We start from the raw sequence: 21,598 nt of genomic DNA on the forward strand, positions 1-21,598 counted from the left end.
GGTTAAATCCCATCATCTTTAAACAGCTCTGTAACCTACCCAACATGTACAAACAGCTCCAGAGATACTAAGTCAACCTCAGCTACTGCCATTAAACAGAGGAGGAATGGGTAAAGATAGGCCAAAGTCACGATTTTTGTACTTGCACACCCCTATAGCTTTACTAGCACCTCAGAAATCACAAGACAAGTCATAAATTTAACATAGTTTACAGGCCTGCTACTCAAGGCATTTGTCAACAACATCTAGCATGTCTAGTTTATGGACGTGAACTTGAGATTGGATTTTTCCATGCAGGTATCTACAATTTTATACGTGATTAATCATCTCCCCTAAACAGAAAAAAACATAGCCAAAGTCTTGTGAGACACTTTACATTGTTTCACTTTTACAGCAATTTCAGCCATTTCAAACTCACTTGGGATTTCTATATTGCCAGCGTTTGCTAAAAATCTTACCTATTACATCTCAGCAACATATTGCTTTAGTCTGAAATTTCATACACATTTAGATAACCTTACTGAGAATGCAGTCCTTACAAAAGGCCTTTGTGTGACTATGCACACAGGAAAATGTACACATAGGCTGTGTATCATTTGCTTAACTGGACTGAGGTTCAGGTGTGAATGTAAAGGTATCCCAAATCTAACAAATTTATCGGAGGTAACAGCAAACAAAATTCTAAGCTTTTCAAGTTCTTCTAACAAAATGAGTCATAGGAGTCCTTAGTTATTGTGAAATGCGACTTAAATATTACCATTACAGAGACACATACCATGTTTGTTCCACTTCTGAGGAACAGATATCGGTGGTTCCAAGAAATAACCAAGAACAAATAAAATCAAATATCAAATCTGGATGTTCTCCAGTTAACTAGACAATGTGAGATGAAATATATATTTGACAGGAATAAATGCATATTCAAAAGTCTCAGTGCATGTATACACCATATACTGTTGGTTTGTCACTACACAATCATTACCACCTTTTGGGATTTTTTAGGTAACTGCCTTCTGAGGAAACAGACTTGCACATGTTAAGCCTGATTTCCTCATAAAAATCCTTCACAGGCTTCTAAGCGCTATTTCAAACGCCTGGCACTTGCTGTGGAAAGAGACCAAAGTGGTCAAAAGTTGTCTGAGTGTTCCCACAAGGACAATGATTTCATCTAGCGGTTACTTTAGGGGGTTGTTGCCTTTCTTTGTCACTTGGAGCAAAACAGGCTTATATTTGAAAATATGGCTGTGAGTTTGGTATAGCACTCAGTTATATGAATCCATTTTAACTATTTTCATATATATGCAGAGAGTAGTTTGTGTACTGGGGAGCTTCCTGCTGAGGTCTGAGGGCCTTCTCTCATAACTTTTATGTCCTAGGTTTAAACAGCTATTGTCCACTTCAATCGGAGTTTCACATTAGCTTGTGAACGAAAAGGCTGGAAACAAGTACTTCAACATACAAATCAAAATAGTTCTGTTTATTTTTACAGCTGGATTATTCTACTGCAGTAAACATAAGCAAGCAAATTTCCTGGACCAATTCCAAACCACATTCCCCAGCCATAGTGCATTTCATCTAAGTTTGTTTTCCCGTATTTTCTCTCACACCTGCCATCTGCTTTAAAGTCAAATCAGAACTTGTGTATAATACAGGTGGTAACATGAGAAAGCTCAAAAGTCAGATTTAATTAGGCAGGATATAAATAGCTGTAGATTAGAAAAAAATGTTTGAGGACAGTATGTATACAATACCTGAAAAAAAAAGTCATTGTATAGTAAGCTAATTCTAGTTCTTTTTTCAAGAACTCTTGAAGTAACTCTTTGACAAAGAGCTTCACAATGATGAGAATGTACTTGAGTGATTTTAAAGGCTTAGTTTTTAAAAGGTCATGCAGGAATTTGAGGTGAATACATCTTTTAAGACTGCTTAGATTACTGGGAGGGCACAAGCAGTTGGTTACAACCTTGAACATTTTCCTTTTAACTGCCAAAATAGCGTATCTAAGAAGAAATCCTTCTGGGGCAAAGCACCAGCTGTTTGTGGATCATAGAATGGTTTGGGTTGGAAGGGACCTTAAAGATCATCTAGTTCCAAATCCCTGCCCTGGGCAGGGACGCCTTCCACTAGACTACGTTGCTCAGAGACCCATCCAACCTGTCCTTGAACACTTTGAGGATGGGGCATCCACAACTTCCCTGGGCAACCTGTTCCAGTGTCTCACTACCCTCACAGGAAAGAATTTCTTCTTAATATCTAATCTAAATCTACCCTCTTTCAGTTTAAAACTGTCACCCCTCATCCTATCATTACACTCCCTGATCAAGAGTCCCTCCTGATTTTTGCTGTGGGTCCCCTTTAGGTACTGGAAGGCTACTATAAGGTCTCCCTGGAGCCTTCTCTTCTCCAGGCTGAACAGCCCCCGTCTGTCCTCATAGGGAAGGTGCTCCAGCCCTCTGATCATCTTCGTAAAGTTGGCATGGCTTCATGAAGGGGACGTCACCCTTAATCAACCCGATAACCTTCTGTGATGAAATGACCGGCTTGGTAGATGAGGGGAAAGCAGTGGATATTGTTTTCCTGGGCTTCAGTATGGCCTTTGACACTGTCTCCCATAACACCCTCATAGACAAGCTGGTGAGGTAGGGGCTAGATGAGCAGACAGTGAGGTGGACTGAAAACTGGTGGAATAGCTGGGCCCTGAGAATGCTGATCAGCAGTGCAAGGTCTAGTTGGAGGCTGGTGTACCCCAGAGGCCCATACTGGGTCCAGTCCTGTTTAACATCTTAATCAATAACCTGGATGATGGGGCAGAGTGTACCTCAGCAAGTCGGCTGATGACACAAAACTGGGAGGAGTGGCTGATAGGCCAGAGGAGCATGCTGGCATCCAGCATGACCTCAACAGGCCGGAGAAATGAAGTTCAGCAAGGAGAAATGCAAAGTCCTGAACCTGGTGAGGAACAACCCCATGCACCAGTATGTGCTGGGGGCCACCCAGCGGGAAAGCAGCTTGGTAGAAAAGGACCTGGGGATCCTGGTGGACACCAAGCTGAAAATGTGCCAGCAATGTGCGCTTGCAGCAGAGGAGGCTACCAGTATCCTTGGCTGCATTAGGCAAAGTATTGCCAGCGGGCCAAGGGACGTGATCCTTGCCTTCTACTCAGCACTGGTGAGGCCCAACCTGGAGCACTGTGTCCAGTTCTGAGCTCTCCAGTACAAGAGAGACATGGACATACTGCAGAGAGTCCAGTGAAGGGTCTTGAAGATGATTAAGGGACTGGAGCATCTCTCCGTTGAGGAAAGGCTGAGAGAGCTGGGACTGTTCAGCCTGGAGAAGAGAAGGCTTGGAGGGAGAATCTTATCAATGAGTACAAATATACGAAGGGAGGGTGCAAAGAGGACAGAGCCAGGCTCTCTTCCATGGTGCCCAGTGACAAGATCAGAGGCAATGGGCACAAACTGAAACACAAGAGGTTCCCTCTGAACATCACGAAACATTTTTTTACTGTGAGGGTGATCGAGTACTGGCATAGGTTGTCCAGGGAGATTGTTGAGTCTCCGTCCTGGGAGGTACTCAAAAGCCATCTAGACATGGTCCTGGGCAACTGGCTTTAAATGGCCCCGTTAGAACAGGGCAGTTGGACTACCTGACCTTCCAACTGCAACCACTCTGTGATTCTGCAAATATTAAAATATTCAAATTGTACAAACGTTTGTGCTTTATGCAAGACACTAAATGTCTTCAAAGGAAGGGAACAGTCCTGGTTTGATATCCCTTGCAGTGACATGTAATGCGAATCCCTTCTCAGTTATTCAGCAACATCCTTGAATTCCCTAATAGCTCCCCTTTGCCCTCTTGGTAGTCTGTCAGAGTTGCTAAGTCCCCTGCAAGCTTCCTGTTTCTGACTTAACGCTTTTGAGAACGTCTTTAGCCATCTGCCCTCTTAATGCCTTTGTGCACACTGCCTGATGTAGTTTATGCTATTGTAACCCGTGGACTAGGTATCAGCAGCAGAAGCTGAGTAGGGGTTTACTCTGCCTAGCTGGTGGGACAAGTTTTCTTGTTCCAAGAGTCTTCTAATATAAATATTTTAAAAAATCACAAGGCAGAAGCTTGTGACCCTTTTGAATAGTCTGGCTGTTCACTTCAGGGTCCCTCCAAAGAAATGATTTAGCTGACAGAGTAAAAAAGAACAGGCCTCGGCACCCTTTCAAAGACAAAAATGTAAGGCCTGAGTGCTGACTTGTTTAGCCTTGCCAAAGGAAAAGTGAGGGACACAAGGGGGGTCAGATTTTTTGCTATAAATACCTCAGGGAGAAAACAAGTTATTCGTGCTAAGAGACAATGCTGGCAGGAGAACAACTGCATATAAACTAGCTGTGAATACATTTAGGATGAATACTGAAAGCAGATTTTTATCCACTGGAGCGAGGTGACCTCAAACCAGCCTTCGAAGAGGAGCAATAGCAGCACACAGGAGCCCAATGGCATCTGAGTTGAAGAGTTTAACAGGAGACTGGACTCTAACACAGAAGATCCATTTTACTGTTGCATCCTCATCATCTGTTCCACATTATAATTAATTCTGATAACAGATGAATACTTTTCACACACCTCTCTCACCCGTTACACCCACACATAAACCTCACAATGGCCTGTACTGATGAATGTCAAGCACACAGACTGAAAAACTCCTGCCAGCCTTCGTCTCATAGAAAAGGTATCAGCATGACATATCAGAATTTATCAGTCTCAGAAATAATAGTGATAAAGCATGTATATTACTCAGCCACATATGGCTGACGCACAGATTTTGTATTCGGAGAGCTAGGGCTTAGATTTCTCACCCCCCTTATGCTCCTCTGGAAGTTTTTTCCATGTAGTCACTGTGGAGGCACAGTTATATGGGTACAGACATCTCAGAAGGTGATGTCATATATTCTTCCTTCTTACACTGAAATATGCAATGCAGGCAAAAGGTACTTTTATACCATTATAACCACAAATGAACCAGGAAAATGATATGCTTTAACTATACTTGAACCACTAACACAGACTCATCTGAAGTCAAGTCCTTGAAAGAAACCTTTAAAAAACAAAACTAAACCCGTTTCAGCAGGCAACCTATTCTTACTTCACCAAGGTTTTGTTCATCAGCTGGTTTTGAATGCCAGAAGGTAACTTGCTTTCAGAAAAGACTGCCCTGTAACATTATGTGGTGAAATTTCACATTCATAATTTTATTATAATTTGAATAGAGGCAGTATCTGGAGAGCAGAGAAAATGACTATACAAAGAATTTGTAGAACATTCATTTACATAGCGGAGACCTTTTGATGCTTCTTTACAGTTTCAAGAAAAAGGCAAAAATTTTTGCTAGTAGGTAAATCCAAGAAGGAAATATTAAATTTTTAATGATACTGTCGGATACACGGAAACCATTTAATTAAAAACATGGCTTTTAGCATTTTTGTAGTTTAACACTGTATGATTATAGTAGTAAATTTACTAAGCAGGTTAATAGGAGTCTGGCTAAATACATGTGTCAACTTGCTGCCATTAGTTATGAAACTGCATATATACATCTACCAAAAACCTTGAAAGAAAGTGCTGTATTAACTATTTAGTCTTGTATTTGCCGTGAACATAAGTTTCGTGAATATCTTTCTACATACACTACACAATGGTACATACTGAACTATTTTGCTTTGTGCATTTTTTAATTAATTAAAAAGCAAAAGCTTGTGGCAATATACCATCCAAAGGAATGCAATCCCTTAGGGCAACTTCTTTTTTCCCCACTTATCAAGTAGAGCTAAACTCTCAGGAAACACCACCAGGAGCGTCAGGATTCAATTCCTTAAGATCTTGACTTCAGCAGGGCTTAAGGAAGCAAATGGAATAGAAAAATAAGGCCCTGAATGGAAATGATAATACATGGGGGGAAAAAAAAGAGACTTTATTTTCAGCCCAAAGGCCAACACTTGGTGTCTTAACAAGACACGCTAAAATTTAAGTATCATCTACAGAAGTGAAAAGATACAGTAAAAAATTCTTCCTCATTTCAATCCTCACAACACATCAGATTTAAGTCTAATTGAGACTTAAATCTAATTCAGATGTCAGCTGAAGAAATTCACTGGGCTCCAACTGGATGACTAGATTGGGCAACTGGGTTCTTGGTGCATCAAAAGAATTAAAAGGAAACCTGTCCTCACATGTTTCAAAAAGATCAACGCTCCGAAAAGTAAGAACTGCATTCTTTTTTGGATGGTACATAAACACCATTTTAAGTAGTATACCTCTGTGTCAGAAGAACAGAATTATTTGGTACAAATCAGAGGCACTTGTCTTTGTTGCTTCAATGGTAGCTACTATGCTTTGGAATGCTTCACCCTTCCACACACATCCAATGCCCACTCCTAGTAATACACCACGTCCTGGTCCAAATACATTAAACTTCAAATCTTTCTTCTCTCTCTCTCTCTCTTCCCCACCCCCCCTTCCTTTTAAAAAGTATAGAGTTATTTATACAAAATTCACAGTTACACAACTGATTTGGTAACACTTTGGCTACAGTCACTGAATAAAGTTTCAATGGTCCTAATACTTCAGGAAATGGGAAGAGAGCTGTTAATAAAAACCAGATCATAATTTATACAGGACAAACGTAGTTCAAATTGGTGGAACCTTCTTACCATATAGCCCAAACAGAGTTTCCTATTCCATTTAACCATTATTTAGTAAAAGGGGGTAAAACCATTAAATCCTCCAAGTGGGTACAGTTACTGGTTAATCCATGCATCAGCACGCCAAATTCAGCACGTTATTTTATTCCTCAGATAATCAATATAATGTTGACAGCAACACATCAAACAAATAGAGGCAATGAAAATTTTCAGCACCGTCACACTGAAGCTGCTTTATTACCAGCTGTTCTGATACGGGGGGGTCTAGTACTGTTCTTTTTGGAGTGAATGGGAACTGCACAGTAGACCTCAGCAGCTTCCTCTCCTCGTGAAGGTTTCCACTGCAACAATCTGCATCGATTTTCTGTAAAGCTAACTCGCACTTTGTTACACATTTAAAATAATGATGTGTTTAGAAAGACACCGGGACTTGTACAAGCTAACGGTTGTAAAAATCATGACATAAATGCTCACAAGAAATGGGACAGAGAAACAAAATAAATTCCATTCCCTTTTGGATTTCCTGACTCGAGGAATTATTAAAAACCCCACATTATAAACCACAAATAGTTCCTACAGATAAAAAAAAGCCAAAAAAATCTCCAAAACTCCAATAAAACGGGGGCCAAAAGAATCCACAAATATAATTATGTATTAGGTAGGGGAACACATGTTACTACCAAAACAGTATTGCAGAGACAGGAAATGGGAAGTATCTTGTCACTGTAAGACAAAAGTCAAAATATGGGAGTCTATTGTCTATAGCAAGGCACAGGCTACATACAAATTTACTTATGCAAAATAGTGCTAAAGAGGCAAAGCTCAACAATGGTCCGGTTTAAGAATATCCATATGACATATCAAGATCTGAGATCCACTATAAATAATCAGGCATAGGTAAAAATATATAACTTATAAAATTTTCTTCTTTGCTTTTCCCTCACTTTTTTCCTGTAATTATTAAAATACAGAATATTCCCTGCTCAGTTCTCTGTATAAAAAAATAGTAATACAAAAAACCCCAGTTACAGAATAGATTTCCATGCAATCTTTTTTTGTTCTGCCACCTCTGCCCTATTTAAAATGTTTCAAGTAGAACAGCCCAGCCTTCTTAACACTAAATACTGAGCAATCTCCCTGAATATTCCATGTCGCTGCTGCTGCTGCTTTTTTATCAGAAATCAACTTGCACAAACCTTCTCTTCACATACGTCTTCCCCTTTCTCCATTCAGTTGCTATCACTGATCACGTAAAGATGAAGGGAAGAGCAAATAGTCTTCCTCAGACCATCATTCTCTTAAGAGCATGTTTGCAAGGCCTATAGCTACCATTGATGCAACTACGGCAAGTGTCTTTGTGGAGGTTATGAAAAAATTTTCTGCACAAAAAAGTAGCACAGCCTAGTAAGTATTTCTGCTCCAATAAATGATGAGAAACAGCATGTGAAAATATATTAGAAACCCTTCAGGAGAAAAGCTTTTCATTTATGCTTCATTCAGGTATGGGCTACATAGGTTTGGGTGGCACCCAGCTGCTTTTTTTTTTTTGTCCTTCGATATAAAAACAAATAATGCTTTGTTAAGTCACAGGCATCTTCAGTTAAAAAGCTGAACTCTAGCAAACACAATGCAGATAGACTGTCCTCTGCTTTCCTTCTTCGGAATTACGTGGTTCAGACGTTGCTGCTGAATAGGCTTTCTCCCTCTCACAGTGCTTTCCTTCAGTGAAGCGCTCTGAGTCAAGGATGGAAAGGCATCAGATCTTCTTCTGGGATCCGATCATGACCTTTGATACAAAGTTCACAATGGCGCTGGCAGGTTGCTCTGGATCGTGCTCTGCAAATAGGTGGCATATGTTGTCTGTGGCACTGCCTTGCTTCCTGGCAATGAACCCAAATACTCTGCAAGGGCAACAATCACAGCACATCAGAGAAAAGACAGACAGGCATTGCCTCATTTCATAAAGCAGAAAAGATACTGCAGAAACCAAAAGGCTGCTTCTTTTCTGATGGACAAGGTCCTGTGTGACTGGTAAACAGTGGTCCAGATGCATCAGCCAACTTGGGAGCTCCTGAGTGGCTCTGGATGGCCAGAATTGAGAAAGGAGACTTTCCCCTTTCTTCTGCTCTCTCTATATTGAATCCTGTACTGTTTGCTGTCAGAGACATGCGGCTGACCCTGGGCATATATTTAATCTGATTCAGTACTGCTGTTCTCTTACCTACCTTGGGGTGTGTGTGGTGTGGTGTGTCAGCAATTGCTTCAAGAAAGGTTTTGAGCGCCACACATCTCAGTGGACAGAGTACTGGAAATGGGACTTAAGCCATCTATTTCTGTTCTTTTCCAGAAACCAGTCCCTGAGCTCTCTCTGTTTAGGATTTTTCTTTCGGTAAAAGGGGGACAATGACATTTGCCTTCAACAGAAAACACTTCGCAGTCTACTGGTAATTATATATCTACACCACGCACTAGAGTGTGGTGGGTTTTCAACTATGTGCCGTGTGGGGCATTATTTTTTTTAAAGCCATCGGTCTAAGTGAGACAAGTAAGCTTGTGTTAGTGTTGATGGACAAGTGGAAACAAAATTGAGTAGCAAATGGCTCTGTTTTCATTTCTGAAACTTCAGTCAAACTACAGATTTGCAACCTAAATAAACCAAGTTAGCTCTGGCTCCAGACATCCCACCATCACATAATTAGGCCCCGACTTTCAGAGGCACAGGTGAAGTAACTGAAGTCTAATTACAGTGGGCAAAAAGATTTTTGTCTCTGGACAGCTGTCTTCCCTTCTACATCTCTGACGAAGATAATTTAGAACACTGAGAAACTCATCACTGTAGTGATATTCCTAAAGCAGCCAGTTAAAAGAGACTCAGACAGGTGTCCACTTACTTTGCAGAAAGGCCATCTTTCATCCATCTTGTTGTCCATTAAGAAAGCAGGAAAAAAAAAAAAAAAAAAAGGAATGAAGAGATAAAAATGAAACCTATGTTAGTTTTTTTGGTAGATCAACAATACAAACAACCTATTAGAAATATGGCTTGTCTTCCTTACTTTCTGTCTTGTGGATCCAAAGCACAGAAAATAACCGTGTTGACTGGATAATGTCGTCGAAAAAAGAGTCTGGATAAGAAGAAATAAAACAAGTTTTAGGAATAGTTAAGACCCGTAAAATTTTAAACAATGAACAGATCTGAAAAATAAATCTTATTTCATCTAAATTTAATGATGACTGTATGTTTTTTGCCATCTGAGTGACTCTAAAAGCCACCTGAACTGCTCCAAGCAAATAAATACATATTTAGAAGAGTAACATCAAGTTTTTGAACCAAAAGAAAACTGACCCTCAAGGTAAGAAAAAGGACTAGAAGAACAAAATGTATTTTTTCTAAAAACTGGCCATTTAGATACTATGTCAGTGGGAAATGCAACTTCTCGGAACTTGTGAATAATTTGATTATATCAAGTTTCAAAACATAAGCCCTCCTAGGCATTATAATTTAAGGTTTTGTCCTGGATCTACTATAAACAGTTGCAGAGCCCATGGAATTAAGAAGTCTGGCACTCGTTTTTCTTTTTTAACCTATAATGAATTCCTGTTGTCCCTCCTTTGTTATTGTCAGTTTTCAAATCTAAAAACTCTGTGGTATAGTTAACAGCATTCAGTACAAAGTAAATATAAGCTAACTTTTTAACATAGTATTTTACAGACTATCCAAAGCACTATTTCAAATATTGGAGATACACAATGTCTGCTTAGACCAACTCTACTCAGTGATACTGGTGAAAGATATCGTGAAGATAAATTATTTCACTAAATAGGTTGAATACCAAATGCTGGTAAAGCCATTACTTTCCCTTTTTATAAGAAGTAACAACAATGAAAAATTGCCATGGCGAAGTGACCTTCCAGAGGTAAAAGCTGCCATGGGGAAGTGATGTCCATTGCTTAAAATGTTCATTCTCCAGTACTGCAGACAGCTGACACCACCACTGTAATTCTTTAGACAATCCTATTATCCTCTGAGACAGAGGCTGCATCTCCTTCTCTTCCCACCCCTCTGTTGCTTACTTTCTTTGATTATCTGTCAACGTGATTCCCTGCGCAGACACCTTGAAATGGACAACGGTTGAGATGGGAGAAGGATCTTGCATCAGCGTTAGGCTCAAGGCTTTCTGTACCGCCTGGTAGCCCGTAAGCGACTCCATCTCCACTGAATTCAGGTACCAAACGTTACACGCTGTAATGAAAGAGGGAAAAGACTTTGAGAGGTCATTACCCAACAGCAAGCAAACGGCTATCTTCTGAACAAAACTAAACAAAATGTATATTTTCCACCTTTGTAAAGCAAACAGGGAAGACTGGCAGCAAACTGCCAAACGTTCTATGTACGCCTCACCTTCTCCCACTGTTGTTTCATAGTTTAACCCTGTAATTTTGGAGGTCGTAGGCCTTCTGCTGTCCCTTTGTTTTTAATACCTTTATATTTAAGCCAATGATGTATCTATCTACTACCAAAGACACTGAAATTTAAATAAATACAAGACAGCAGCAGAGAGGCAGGCCAGTCGTAGGTAATACTACAGCAAAGGTATTCCTGAGGGGAAAGAATGAGGATATTTTGCTTTTAGGTACAATTACAGCAGCCAATAAGAAAACAGACATTTTTTCAGAATACGTTCACACGTTTTACACTTTCAAATGTTATTTAAACTATATTCAAAGGAAACCATTCACTCATTTGGCAAGACAAGAACATTTTCAACCCATAAAGAACTGCGGGTTGCTGCAAAGCTCACTTCTCATTAATTCCGCAGTGGTTTGTATGTTTAGCAATTTTAGGGCAAACAAAACTTCCACCCTGAGAAAAATTACTGACTTTTTAGGTCTGTTCTTTACCTCGGCATGCACTTGCTTTTAAAAGCCCTATTCCTCTCCTAGAAAAATTAGTAACTTCTGAAGTATCTCTATAAAATAGAAGCTCATTGGTTTCTAAGGCTACTGAACAGTTAATTTTTTTACCTGGTCTCATATAAAATCTGCAGCAAGCACTAGAAAAAGAAGTATTAATATTACATAGCATTATGTAGTAGTACTCTAGTACTGTATAATACTACATTGTACTACATGGTAGCAGTGCCATATAACATTACACAGTATTAATTATTATTAAGTAGTACTAATAGAATTATTCACATGCTTAAATGCTTTGGAATTGTGGTATAAAGTCAAATTTACAAGCAGATTTAAGAACATTTTTGAAACTGAAAAGCCCTCTTAGCCTTATTCTACAGCGCAAGCAAGAATGATTAAACACATCTGTAGCGAAACACTTGTACCAACAGACTTTGTGTTTTGGCAAAAATATTTGTGTAGGTATCCAGGACAGAATTTACAACTCTGGCAACTGACGCATGCAAATCACCATGCTAATATTTCATGTGTTTAGCAGTTCAGCTTGGCTTGATAAACTTACTATGAAAGCAAAGATGAATCTAATTCATTTATGATTTTTTATTTACTCTCTTTTCGTATGTTTTTTCTGTAATCTGACTAAAGCTTTCTCCCGTGACTATCTACATAAAATACACAGCTAGACACTGGCACTTTCAAACCAACCAAGCAACTGTAGTTAAAGCCTGCGTAAGTGTAAGTTTGATTCCAGCATGATGATCAGCCCTGTAACTCCAAGCTCTGGAGTCTGTCGGTGAAAGAAGGGATCCAGAGATTTGATTTGTTTGGTTTGTAAGTGCAAAATTTCCCAAGTGTATTTGAGCATTGCTGTGATAGGTTCAATAACCATTCAAGGCTATTGAATCAATTACTATAGAACTGCAGAGAGGGATTTAAGATGATGAGTGGCAAGTTCAATGAGGCCTTCCTTGCTGAACAGCTTTCTGTCATGTCTATCCAAAATTGTAAGTAACATTCCAAACCATAAGCTCTCCTCTTCTCACATCATTACTGCGTATATTTCGTACAGATCTAAAGCTCTTCATTATCCTGTGAGCCTTTCCCACCACAGGAAGCTTGCCTTGTTTCACAGTCACACTCCTCACCACTTCTGAGACCCAGATGAAGGGTTTCTCTTCCTCTTCGGCCACACTGCAGTGTGGCCAATGACACCAATGACTGTCAACAGACTGGGTTCAGGTTTTGTTTCTAAATGAAACAGCCAGGCATTTTGTCTAGATTGCCCTCAACGTGATAGTTCAAAAGCAGTCACCAAACACAGCAGATTCCTTTACTTCTGTATCCCAAAAAATAATACACGGAATGAACCTTTTTCAAAAGTGTTGCAAAGTGCAAAAATGGCAGCTTGAAAAGGAGATTGCAGGAAAAGAAAGGTAATGAGAAAGGCTGAAAGATTTCTCATTTAAGAACATCACGCGTGGTCTGATGGGGTATGGAATCACGGCAGTTCTACAGAAACCATACTCAAGGTAGAATAAAAGGAAGACATCTGTGTCTTTCCTGCAATGCAGCTGCCCTGCAATGTTGCCGCTCTCATCTTCCACAGGTGGCATTTTGTAGTCACGTCCATGCCATCATCAACAGCTATACATTGTTATGGGCCGGTAAGAGTAACCTCTACTGCTTTTAGCCTGCGAGCGTGCTTTGTTCAGAATGCTTAGTTCCTTGACTGTATTAGTGGAAACAGACATGAAAAACTGAGATTTATTTGGGGCAGAAAATTTTGCTGCCAAACAGGAAGGTTAATAAAGCAAGGTCTGTTCTAGGGAAAAGCCACTTCTTTGTATAGTTCCTAGTCTTCAATTGTCACTCTCTAGGAAGCAAAGGATTTCCGGCCAGCTTCTGCATTTAGATAATGACTGTAAATGCTCATTAGGTTTTTCAGACAGCTACAAAAATGATCATTCTAAGAAGACACATCTTCACTATTTTGCTTGAGGAGCGGGAGAACGGTGGGGTAAAGGCAGAGTAGGGAAAAAGTGCATCTGCTTTAACTGAACTGCAGGTGCTTACACAAGCTCGGATAGCTGGGAAAGAAACAATTTACATGTTTTGGGTCTGCACTTCAGTATTATACTCCCCAACTTGAATGAATGTCTATGACTGGAAACACGGAAAATCAGTGAGAAATGATGTATCAAGGAAAAAAAAAACCTCTGAGAATCTCTCCTAGCTAATTTATCTATTCAGGTTCCAAACCCTTGTTTAACAACAAAACCAACAACAATAAAACCAGGAAAAACCAAATGTACTAAGCTCCCCAAATGATCCATGATGTGACAGCCCCCATAAGGAGTTATCTGACTACTGCCCCAACTGAAGTAAGAATTATTTCTTTTCCTTTGAAAAGTATTGCCTAAGCAAGAAGAACCCAAAATTTCTCACAGGACCACACATGCCTCCTTTGCTGGGGCGAGGGAAAGTTCTCTTTCAAGAAGGAAAGTTCTACAAAAATTCATTCTCCTTGTTTTTTTCCCCTGTTGGACACAACAAACACCGCCAGCGCTTGCAGACAGAAAGGCCAACACGTGCTCACTCCTGGCACAACCTCACATAGACTTGCCATTGCTTCAGTCACACATTCCTGCTTGATTACAGCACTCCAAGTGGTACTTAAAATTTTTAAGTCAAAGCAGACTTGCTTGCTGAACAAGCAGGGAGTAACACTCTCTCTCCAGAGCTGCTCAGCTTGGCAAGTGCCCCCTTCAGAAGCGCCCTAAAATGGGTAAGGGCAATGACGCAGCATTATAAGAATAAAGGCATGCTTGGCCACAACACTTTTGCTTGTGACTCCAGTGGTAGGCTAAACTCAAAGGAGAGTGGCAAATGTAGTGTATTCTCCTTTTCTAATGGGACTAATCCGGGGGACAGATATAGGACCTGGGGAGAATTCATAGCAGCCTGAACACCAGGGACCACAGGAGGGCATGGACAGGATCCCCTGGGCATGCTCACTGTACAGGGGCATAACCCAGTGGCTGCATTTCTAGTGAGGACAGCCATCAAATTATGAAGGAGTACTCAGGGCACCGTGTCCAATAATGGTGGGTTAGGACACCACCACACTTTTTCAGACAGGCTATTTCACTACCTGTCTCTGTGTCAGCTGCACACAAACAAAGCAGATGAGAAGCAGAGCATATCTCTACGCAGCTGCTGCAAATACCCCTGTTTGAGGGTGATACAGACAGTACCAACGCGTAGTATCACATCATTTGGAGATAATCTTGTCAGGGTTCTTCTGTCACATCAATGAGTTGATGGTAACACAACTTAACTTGCCAGAATGGGTGCTGCAGTATGCATGAGAATCCATGAAACAGCATCCAATGGAAAAGACACTGGACATTTTCTAACAACATGCACCATCAAGTGAAACAACAAGGCAATATTTTTTTAAATTTTTTTTTTCAGATTGACGGGACAGGAAACATTTCCCAGTGGTATTGTTGACCCCTATGCTGAAAATTTAACCCTACTGAACACTTGCCTTAGTTGCCTTTTGCAGACCTCAGACATAATTCATGAACCTCTGCAACCACAGACTGAAAATATCTTCTCTAAGTTCATCAGTTATGAAAGCAACGTCACCTCTTAAAAATTGCTGTGCTTGAACCAAGCTATGTGTACCTCATATTCTCAGGGGAGACACAGCTGGAAAGCAAACACGGAGTTGTAGAACTTAAGAGCTGGTTGCAGAAAACAGAAAGAACTTGGTACATATCCTCACAGTGCCTTTTACCCTTCTACACAGCACCCTAAATTTAACTGCTCCCTTTAGGCATCCTTCAGTCCAGTCTAAGCTTCAGCTTCTTCCAGCCTGTAAGGTACAAAATTTGGTGACAGTCAAATGCAAGGAAAAAGTTTAACAGACCTGCGCCCTGTTTGAGAAGCTCCGCTGCTGAGTTCGCAGCTGTTTGTGGAGAAGTCTCTGCGATCTCCTCCAAGGGATCTGCAAACAGAAAACAACTGTCCGTATCTTGTCTGGACTTGAATCGACAAATCAATGCATGTGGTCAAGTATGAGTTTAGCTTTTGTAATTGTGATCTCATCTACAGAACAACTTTTGGCCAAAAACATGAAACAACTTTGTATCTGCAACTATAATAATTCATGGGGTTTTTGTGCTGCATAAGTTTTTTTGCCTCCAGCACTGCAGGGACACACGTGATGTCACATTAAAAGAATACCAATAGCAATATTCCCTCACTACAACCTCAAGATTTTTTAAATAGCGCACTTTTAATTATCTCATTTAATTTTTTATAATTTACACTAATTTAGGCACAAAGACTTTGTGTTTCTACAATGAAATCAATTAATTGTATTTTGATTCAACACAATCCTTCCTTCTTCGTACTTACGTAGAAAACAAACATCTGAATTATTAAGACAGCAGAGGAATCTTAGCTTCCCCATATTCTGCTAAAATTAGTGAGAAACTGTACATCAGTATGTTATTTCCGTTGCATAAATGCATGTAAAAAGATCTCGCTGCTGTATGTAACATGATGCATTCTGTCTTTGAATACGTTCAAATGAGGAAGAGAGCAGTGATACGGTGTGTAACACTATTCACATGTTCAGAGTTACCCATACGCTTTAAATAGTCCATGCACTGTGTCTAGAACCATTAACCACAGATGATCATCTTAAAATGTGTGATCATATCGGATTCAAAATTAAATCCAAAATAAAATTGCACTGTGGTATGTTTCTTCAGGACAAAGCAAATGTTTCAGTCCTGCACCTCTGCCAGAACAGGAGTAGCTTTCCATTTTAGGTGAGGAGGATAAGGAGAACAACCCCACCTACCACACTGGTTTGCCATATAAAGAGATCTCTGGTCGCATCTACCATAGCATGTTTTTGTGCTAAAATGGTTTCATTCATGTATTTGCATAATTCAAATGCTATGTTTGAACACTGACATATGGCCTTTAACAAAAGTTTAAAGAGTTCAGTAGAAAACCACAAGAATGTTTAACATTTCAATAACACATCTGGTGTTAACTTCATGTGGGAGAGTAACAGACGACTGAATTATGGGGCAAACATAGCTACATTTTGCTGTTGTCTTAGAGTGGTTTATGAAATCACCATAACCAAAATTAGAATTACAGTCCCATGACGCAACACAGGCTTTTTGATCATTTTCTTAAACAGTATTTGGACCTGTTTAAGTTGCCACTTCCTTCATGCCAGTGCCACACTCGGGCACCTTCTGTTCTTTACCTACTTGCCTTCCCTAAAGCCCTTTTGCCACAGAGACCTGGTGAGTGGTTACATCTAACCATACATGGGCATAATTTCACGTCTGAAAAGTACATTTGTCTTCCTACATGCTAGATTACTGTGCGGGCTTCCATGACGCATATATGTTTACGACTGGAACATCACAGTACTAGTCTGCTCACAACTACGGCTCGGATAACTGCTGTCAGCAATACTGAAGAATCACTTTTAAAACAGAGCTTCCTTCCCCTGTGCGTTCTTGCTTAGATATCGACTTGTGACATGTTCACCTGTCTTCAGACACTGGCACTCTGAAACAAAGCTTGGCTGGGTGTATCTCTTCTGTACTTTAAGAAGCATACCTCTGTCTGGGATGAGGAGCTTGCAGGGCAATGCCAGCGGAGTGATGGAATGCTGATACACCAGCGCTGTCAAACTCCCTGTGGTCAGAAGAGTAACAAGACATGCACAGTTAATTTGGTGAACGACAAGAATGCTGAACAGTTATGTTGGCTCTCAAGTATTTTATAGACCAGGAGGCCTCCTTGCCCTACCCTTTAAAATAAATTCTCCTAGCACCTAAGCCAAGACTTTCTTTGGTCAACTTTAGTGTGTTCATGTTTCCCAGCACGGTATCAGTTCGATGTACCTGAACTCACTAATCACAATCATACACTCCCTTTCCCTGCTTAAACACGCTGCTTAAATCCTAACCTAAATGGCTTTGCTTCAAATGGAGAAAGCGCAAAAATGCCAAAAACATCAAGATGTGGAAATCAGTAAATTCCTTTCAATGCTCTCAACTTCTGCTACATTAAATGTAGTGAAATCTTACAAAGACAGTAAGAGCACAAGGGGTCAATGTTATGTGTTGAGGTAGAGAAAGAGTGAGGAGTTCTGCCTCTTAGCCATCTAGTCTCCTCTGTCTAGTGCTTTGTCTACACATACCTCTGTTTTCTGCTTCTAAAAGTATAAAAGATGGTCTAGATAAAACCTCCATTCAATGTGGCAGTGATGCACGTTGCATCCTCTATTAAATTATTCTTCTTTTCTATTCAAACACACTTCTGTCATTTGGACTTGACTTAATTAAAATAATTAAACATTAGCGTGTGAGAATATAAGGAGTGAGTGGAACGTGTAATCTGTTTGTACAAAAAGCCATCCTTCGATCCCATTTACTAACAAACATTGAACATTATGATCATGCACTTGAGAAAAATCACAGTTCAACCAAAACCCGCCTCATTTTTAGAGCCCATCAGAAATTTCTTTGAAATGGCAAGATGACCCTAGTCTGCAAGGGTCTTACAGAAACACAATGACCAGTTGATACTATTCGTCCTTCATTGTCTTATCCATACAACTACTTTGCAAAGTAGTTTTGAGGCTGTACACATTGAAGGATTAGGAGATACTCAGACTAAATGATTAGTAAGGCTACCATGTGCCATAAACAGGTACTTCACGATCAAGGTAGGACTGGGCTAAAAATTCTGACTTGAAATAAGTCTCATGCTGAACACTGACAAAATTCAGTCCACCTTTACTTCAAGTAAGATTTGTCATTTTACACTTGTTCATTTTATGGTAGATGACCCTTTCATGTGTGTATTGGGTGCATGTGAAAAGGCTGGTAGCAGGGGGTGGGAGGGCTGCAGGGTGACCTCTGTGGGAAGAGGCCAGGGGCTGCCCCATGCCGGATACAGCTGGCTCCAGCAGACCCACTGCGGGACCACTGAGCCACGGGCAGGATGCATCTAAGAACAGGCAGAAAAGGGACAGAGACAAGGGAACAAAAAGGGTGAGACACAGCAGAGGGAACAGCATGGTCAGAGGAGGAGGAGAAGGAGGTGCTCCAGGCACCCAAGCTGACATCCCCCACCTGCAGCCCGTGGAGGACCCCTCATTGAACCAGATGGACATTTCCTGAAGGAACTGTGGCCCACAGAGAATGCATGCTGGAGCAGATTTTTTCCTGAAGAATGGCAGCCCATGGGGAAAGCCCACACCTCAGCAGGGAAAAAGCGGGAGAGGGATGGAGCAGCAGAGAGGAACTGTTCTGTAAGGACCATACATACCCCATCCCCTCTTGCACTGCTTGCAGTGGGGGTGAGGAGGCTGGGGAGAAGCAGTGAAACTGAGCTTGGGAAAAGGGGAAGGAAAAGTGCTATTTTAACATTTGTCTTTGTTTCTCACTACCTGAATATTGATTTTGATTGGCGAAATATTAAATTAATTTTCCCCAAGTTGTGTCTCTTTGGCCCACGGTAGTAACTGGTTAGCAACCTCCTTGTCTTTATCTCGACCCATGAGCTTTTCTCATCCTATTTTACCTCCTGCCCCACCGAGGAGGGCGAATGAGCGAGCAGCTAAGTAGGTGTTTGGCTGTTGGCCACAACACATAATGTGCTTTCATCATATTACATCAGGTAGGCTGACGCAGCATAATGTACTTTGTGACTGTCCCACTCTGCTGTCATTTTAGCCAGACAGTATACAGTATAAATACAGCACAGGACAAAATAAGGCAAAAGTCCTGAACCAATAAAGCCTGTAAAAGTCACCTGGCACAGCTGTCTGCAGCAGCATTGGTTGTGGTAGACAAGCTTGACCACTTGAAGCTTGCTCGAGTGTATCTGTGCTAGAGCGCCCTGCACATATATTTAAGGTAAATGTGTACAAGGCTCCTATAACCTTAAAATTTCCTACAGAAATCATCAGGACATGAGCAAAGTATTCTCTCATTTGCACTCCATCCAAGTCTATAAAACAGCTCTGGCAAATGCAAACTGTTTCCATCTTCTGTGTCCCTGTGATGCACAGTACTTACCAAAATACGGTTCATTCGGGCATCCTTTCAAGCGCACCCCCTTGTGAGTGCATTCAATCAGAAAATGCCTTACAAGTTCATTTGACATATCTCCAACTGCGTGGGAAAAGAAAAAGAAAGCTCATGAAGAGAAGCAATGAACAGACAACAGTCCCGCAAATTATCAGGTCTTTATGAAGCAGTTTTCCACATTACCACCAAATGTTTTATATACAGCATACAAAGAATACATTAGATCTGCTCTGCTGCAAGGTTACGACCTGTAGTAAAAAGGCCATTTTGCAAAAAAACAAACAAGCAAATACCTCACTTTAGACAACCAGAGGAAAAGGTTTTATAATTGTAAGTGACTGACATCCAAATACACACTGGTGTCCAAAACGTCCAAGCATGGTCCCAACTACAGACAGGAGCAGAAATTTTGAAAATAAAGGGTTAGAAATTCTAATGCGCTTGCCCATTAGAAGAACTTGCATCCAATGTGACAAGGGAATACTCAGATTTCTAGTAATAGTTCTGTGAGCGGAGCTTTTGCAGATTAAAACAGTAAGACGATTTAGCTACACAAAGGTAATGATGCCAAATCTCTCAGTGAACTTTTAAGTTTTGAAATGTTTGCAGATTTACGCTAAGTCTTTGCTCCTGAAAACACACAATTACATGAAACACTCAGGCTTCGCTAGAGATTTTAGATCACTAGATTATTCTTTTTTTTTAGATTTTATCTCTCAGGAATCTAGGACAAGTCAAAATTGTTAAGTTGGAGGTAATGAGGAAATTCAAAATCCAAGAGGCATATAAAAATTCCCTTGAGATTTAGCATTCTTTTAAACTTATACTTACATATGTACACATATAACTAAGACAACTTCATTTCTTGAAAGACTTGATTCACAGTATTTCACACCTGACTACAAACTCAATCTCTCTCCAAGTAATTAGAGGGTTATTTCATAGCAACGGGACAAAGCTACCCAACCACTCAAACTCAAACAAAAGAGACACAAACACAAATGCTCCCTTTGATTCTGATCTATCTATTTGATTCTGATCTATGTGTCCAGGAAACACATGACATCAAGGGTTAACTTTCAGGCTAATACAGATGAACACATTCTTTTGGACAGCAGAAACTTCCATGCAAGTAAATATTGCAACGATCACCTTTTCAAACAGCTTACTGTTTGCCGTTATGCTCTCACAATATTAAAAATAAATGACTACAAGGGTTATGCGGGAAGGGGAAGCGCGGAACAAGAAACCCTGTAGGAGACTGAACAAATTTGTGCCTTCTGGGATGAAACAGTGGGAACGAAAAAAGCTAAATATCACAGAGCAAGAAGCGGAAGAACGCTACAGTCTCAACTAAAATGTTCTCTTACTACCACTTGCCTGTGGTACAACTAACATAAACTGGCTCTTAAAGGTTAGTAGAGTTTGAACTTTCACGTCTTCCTAGTCTTCGTTGGTCTGATGATAAAAAAAGATTACTAAAAACGCCTACACAGCTGCTTCCCATTTGCCTCCTTGTTTTTGCTATCACCACCCCAGTGCACCCTGCGTGTCTTCATCAAGTAAGACATTGCAGTGGTTCTGCTGATGTTGCTTGGCAATAAAACAAAGGATTACGTGGCAAATTTTTATAAAGTACTGGCTCAAGATACCAGATTAAGTGTACAGAATTTATAAGTGTTACTGTAATAGAGATGGATTGCTAACCTTGCCCCAGAGTAAGCATGAAATCTTAAAAACCCCCCAGCCAACCAACAGCCAACCAACCAACACCATACAAAACCACACTTCCATAAATATGACACTAAGAACCCCTGCGTTCCTGTGACCTCAGTTGCTTACCTCACCAGGCAG

General features: G+C 40.5%; 1 protein-coding gene across 14 annotated transcripts in view; it reads right to left on the reverse strand.

Moving 5' to 3' along the window:
• Nucleotides 1-1,058: 1,058 nt before the first annotated feature.
• The window catches only part of TNS3 (tensin 3), a 224,072-nt gene continuing 203,532 nt past the window's right edge, over nucleotides 1,059-21,598 (reverse strand). For 12 of the 14 annotated variants that reach the window (XM_054193532.1, XM_054193530.1, XM_054193541.1 and 9 more), the window contains 7 exons: nucleotides 19,733-19,828; nucleotides 17,262-17,339; nucleotides 15,538-15,615; nucleotides 10,761-10,929; nucleotides 9,743-9,811; nucleotides 9,581-9,607; nucleotides 1,500-8,590 (listed from right to left, as the gene is read on the reverse strand). In XM_054193532.1, the coding sequence (XP_054049507.1) occupies nucleotides 8,446-8,590; nucleotides 9,581-9,607; nucleotides 9,743-9,811; nucleotides 10,761-10,929; nucleotides 15,538-15,615; nucleotides 17,262-17,339; nucleotides 19,733-19,828 (662 nt within the window). In that variant the 3' untranslated portion in view covers nucleotides 1,500-8,445. Of the gene's footprint in view, nucleotides 8,591-9,580; nucleotides 9,608-9,742; nucleotides 9,812-10,760; nucleotides 10,930-15,537; nucleotides 15,616-17,261; nucleotides 17,340-19,732; nucleotides 19,829-21,598 lie in introns of all 14 variants that reach the window. The other 2 variants (XM_054193543.1, XM_054193529.1) reach the window with 2 other exon arrangements.

Source organism: Rissa tridactyla, chromosome 2, assembly GCF_028500815.1.
Source record: "Rissa tridactyla isolate bRisTri1 chromosome 2, bRisTri1.patW.cur.20221130, whole genome shotgun sequence".
Lineage (NCBI taxonomy): Eukaryota > Metazoa > Chordata > Aves > Charadriiformes > Laridae > Rissa > Rissa tridactyla.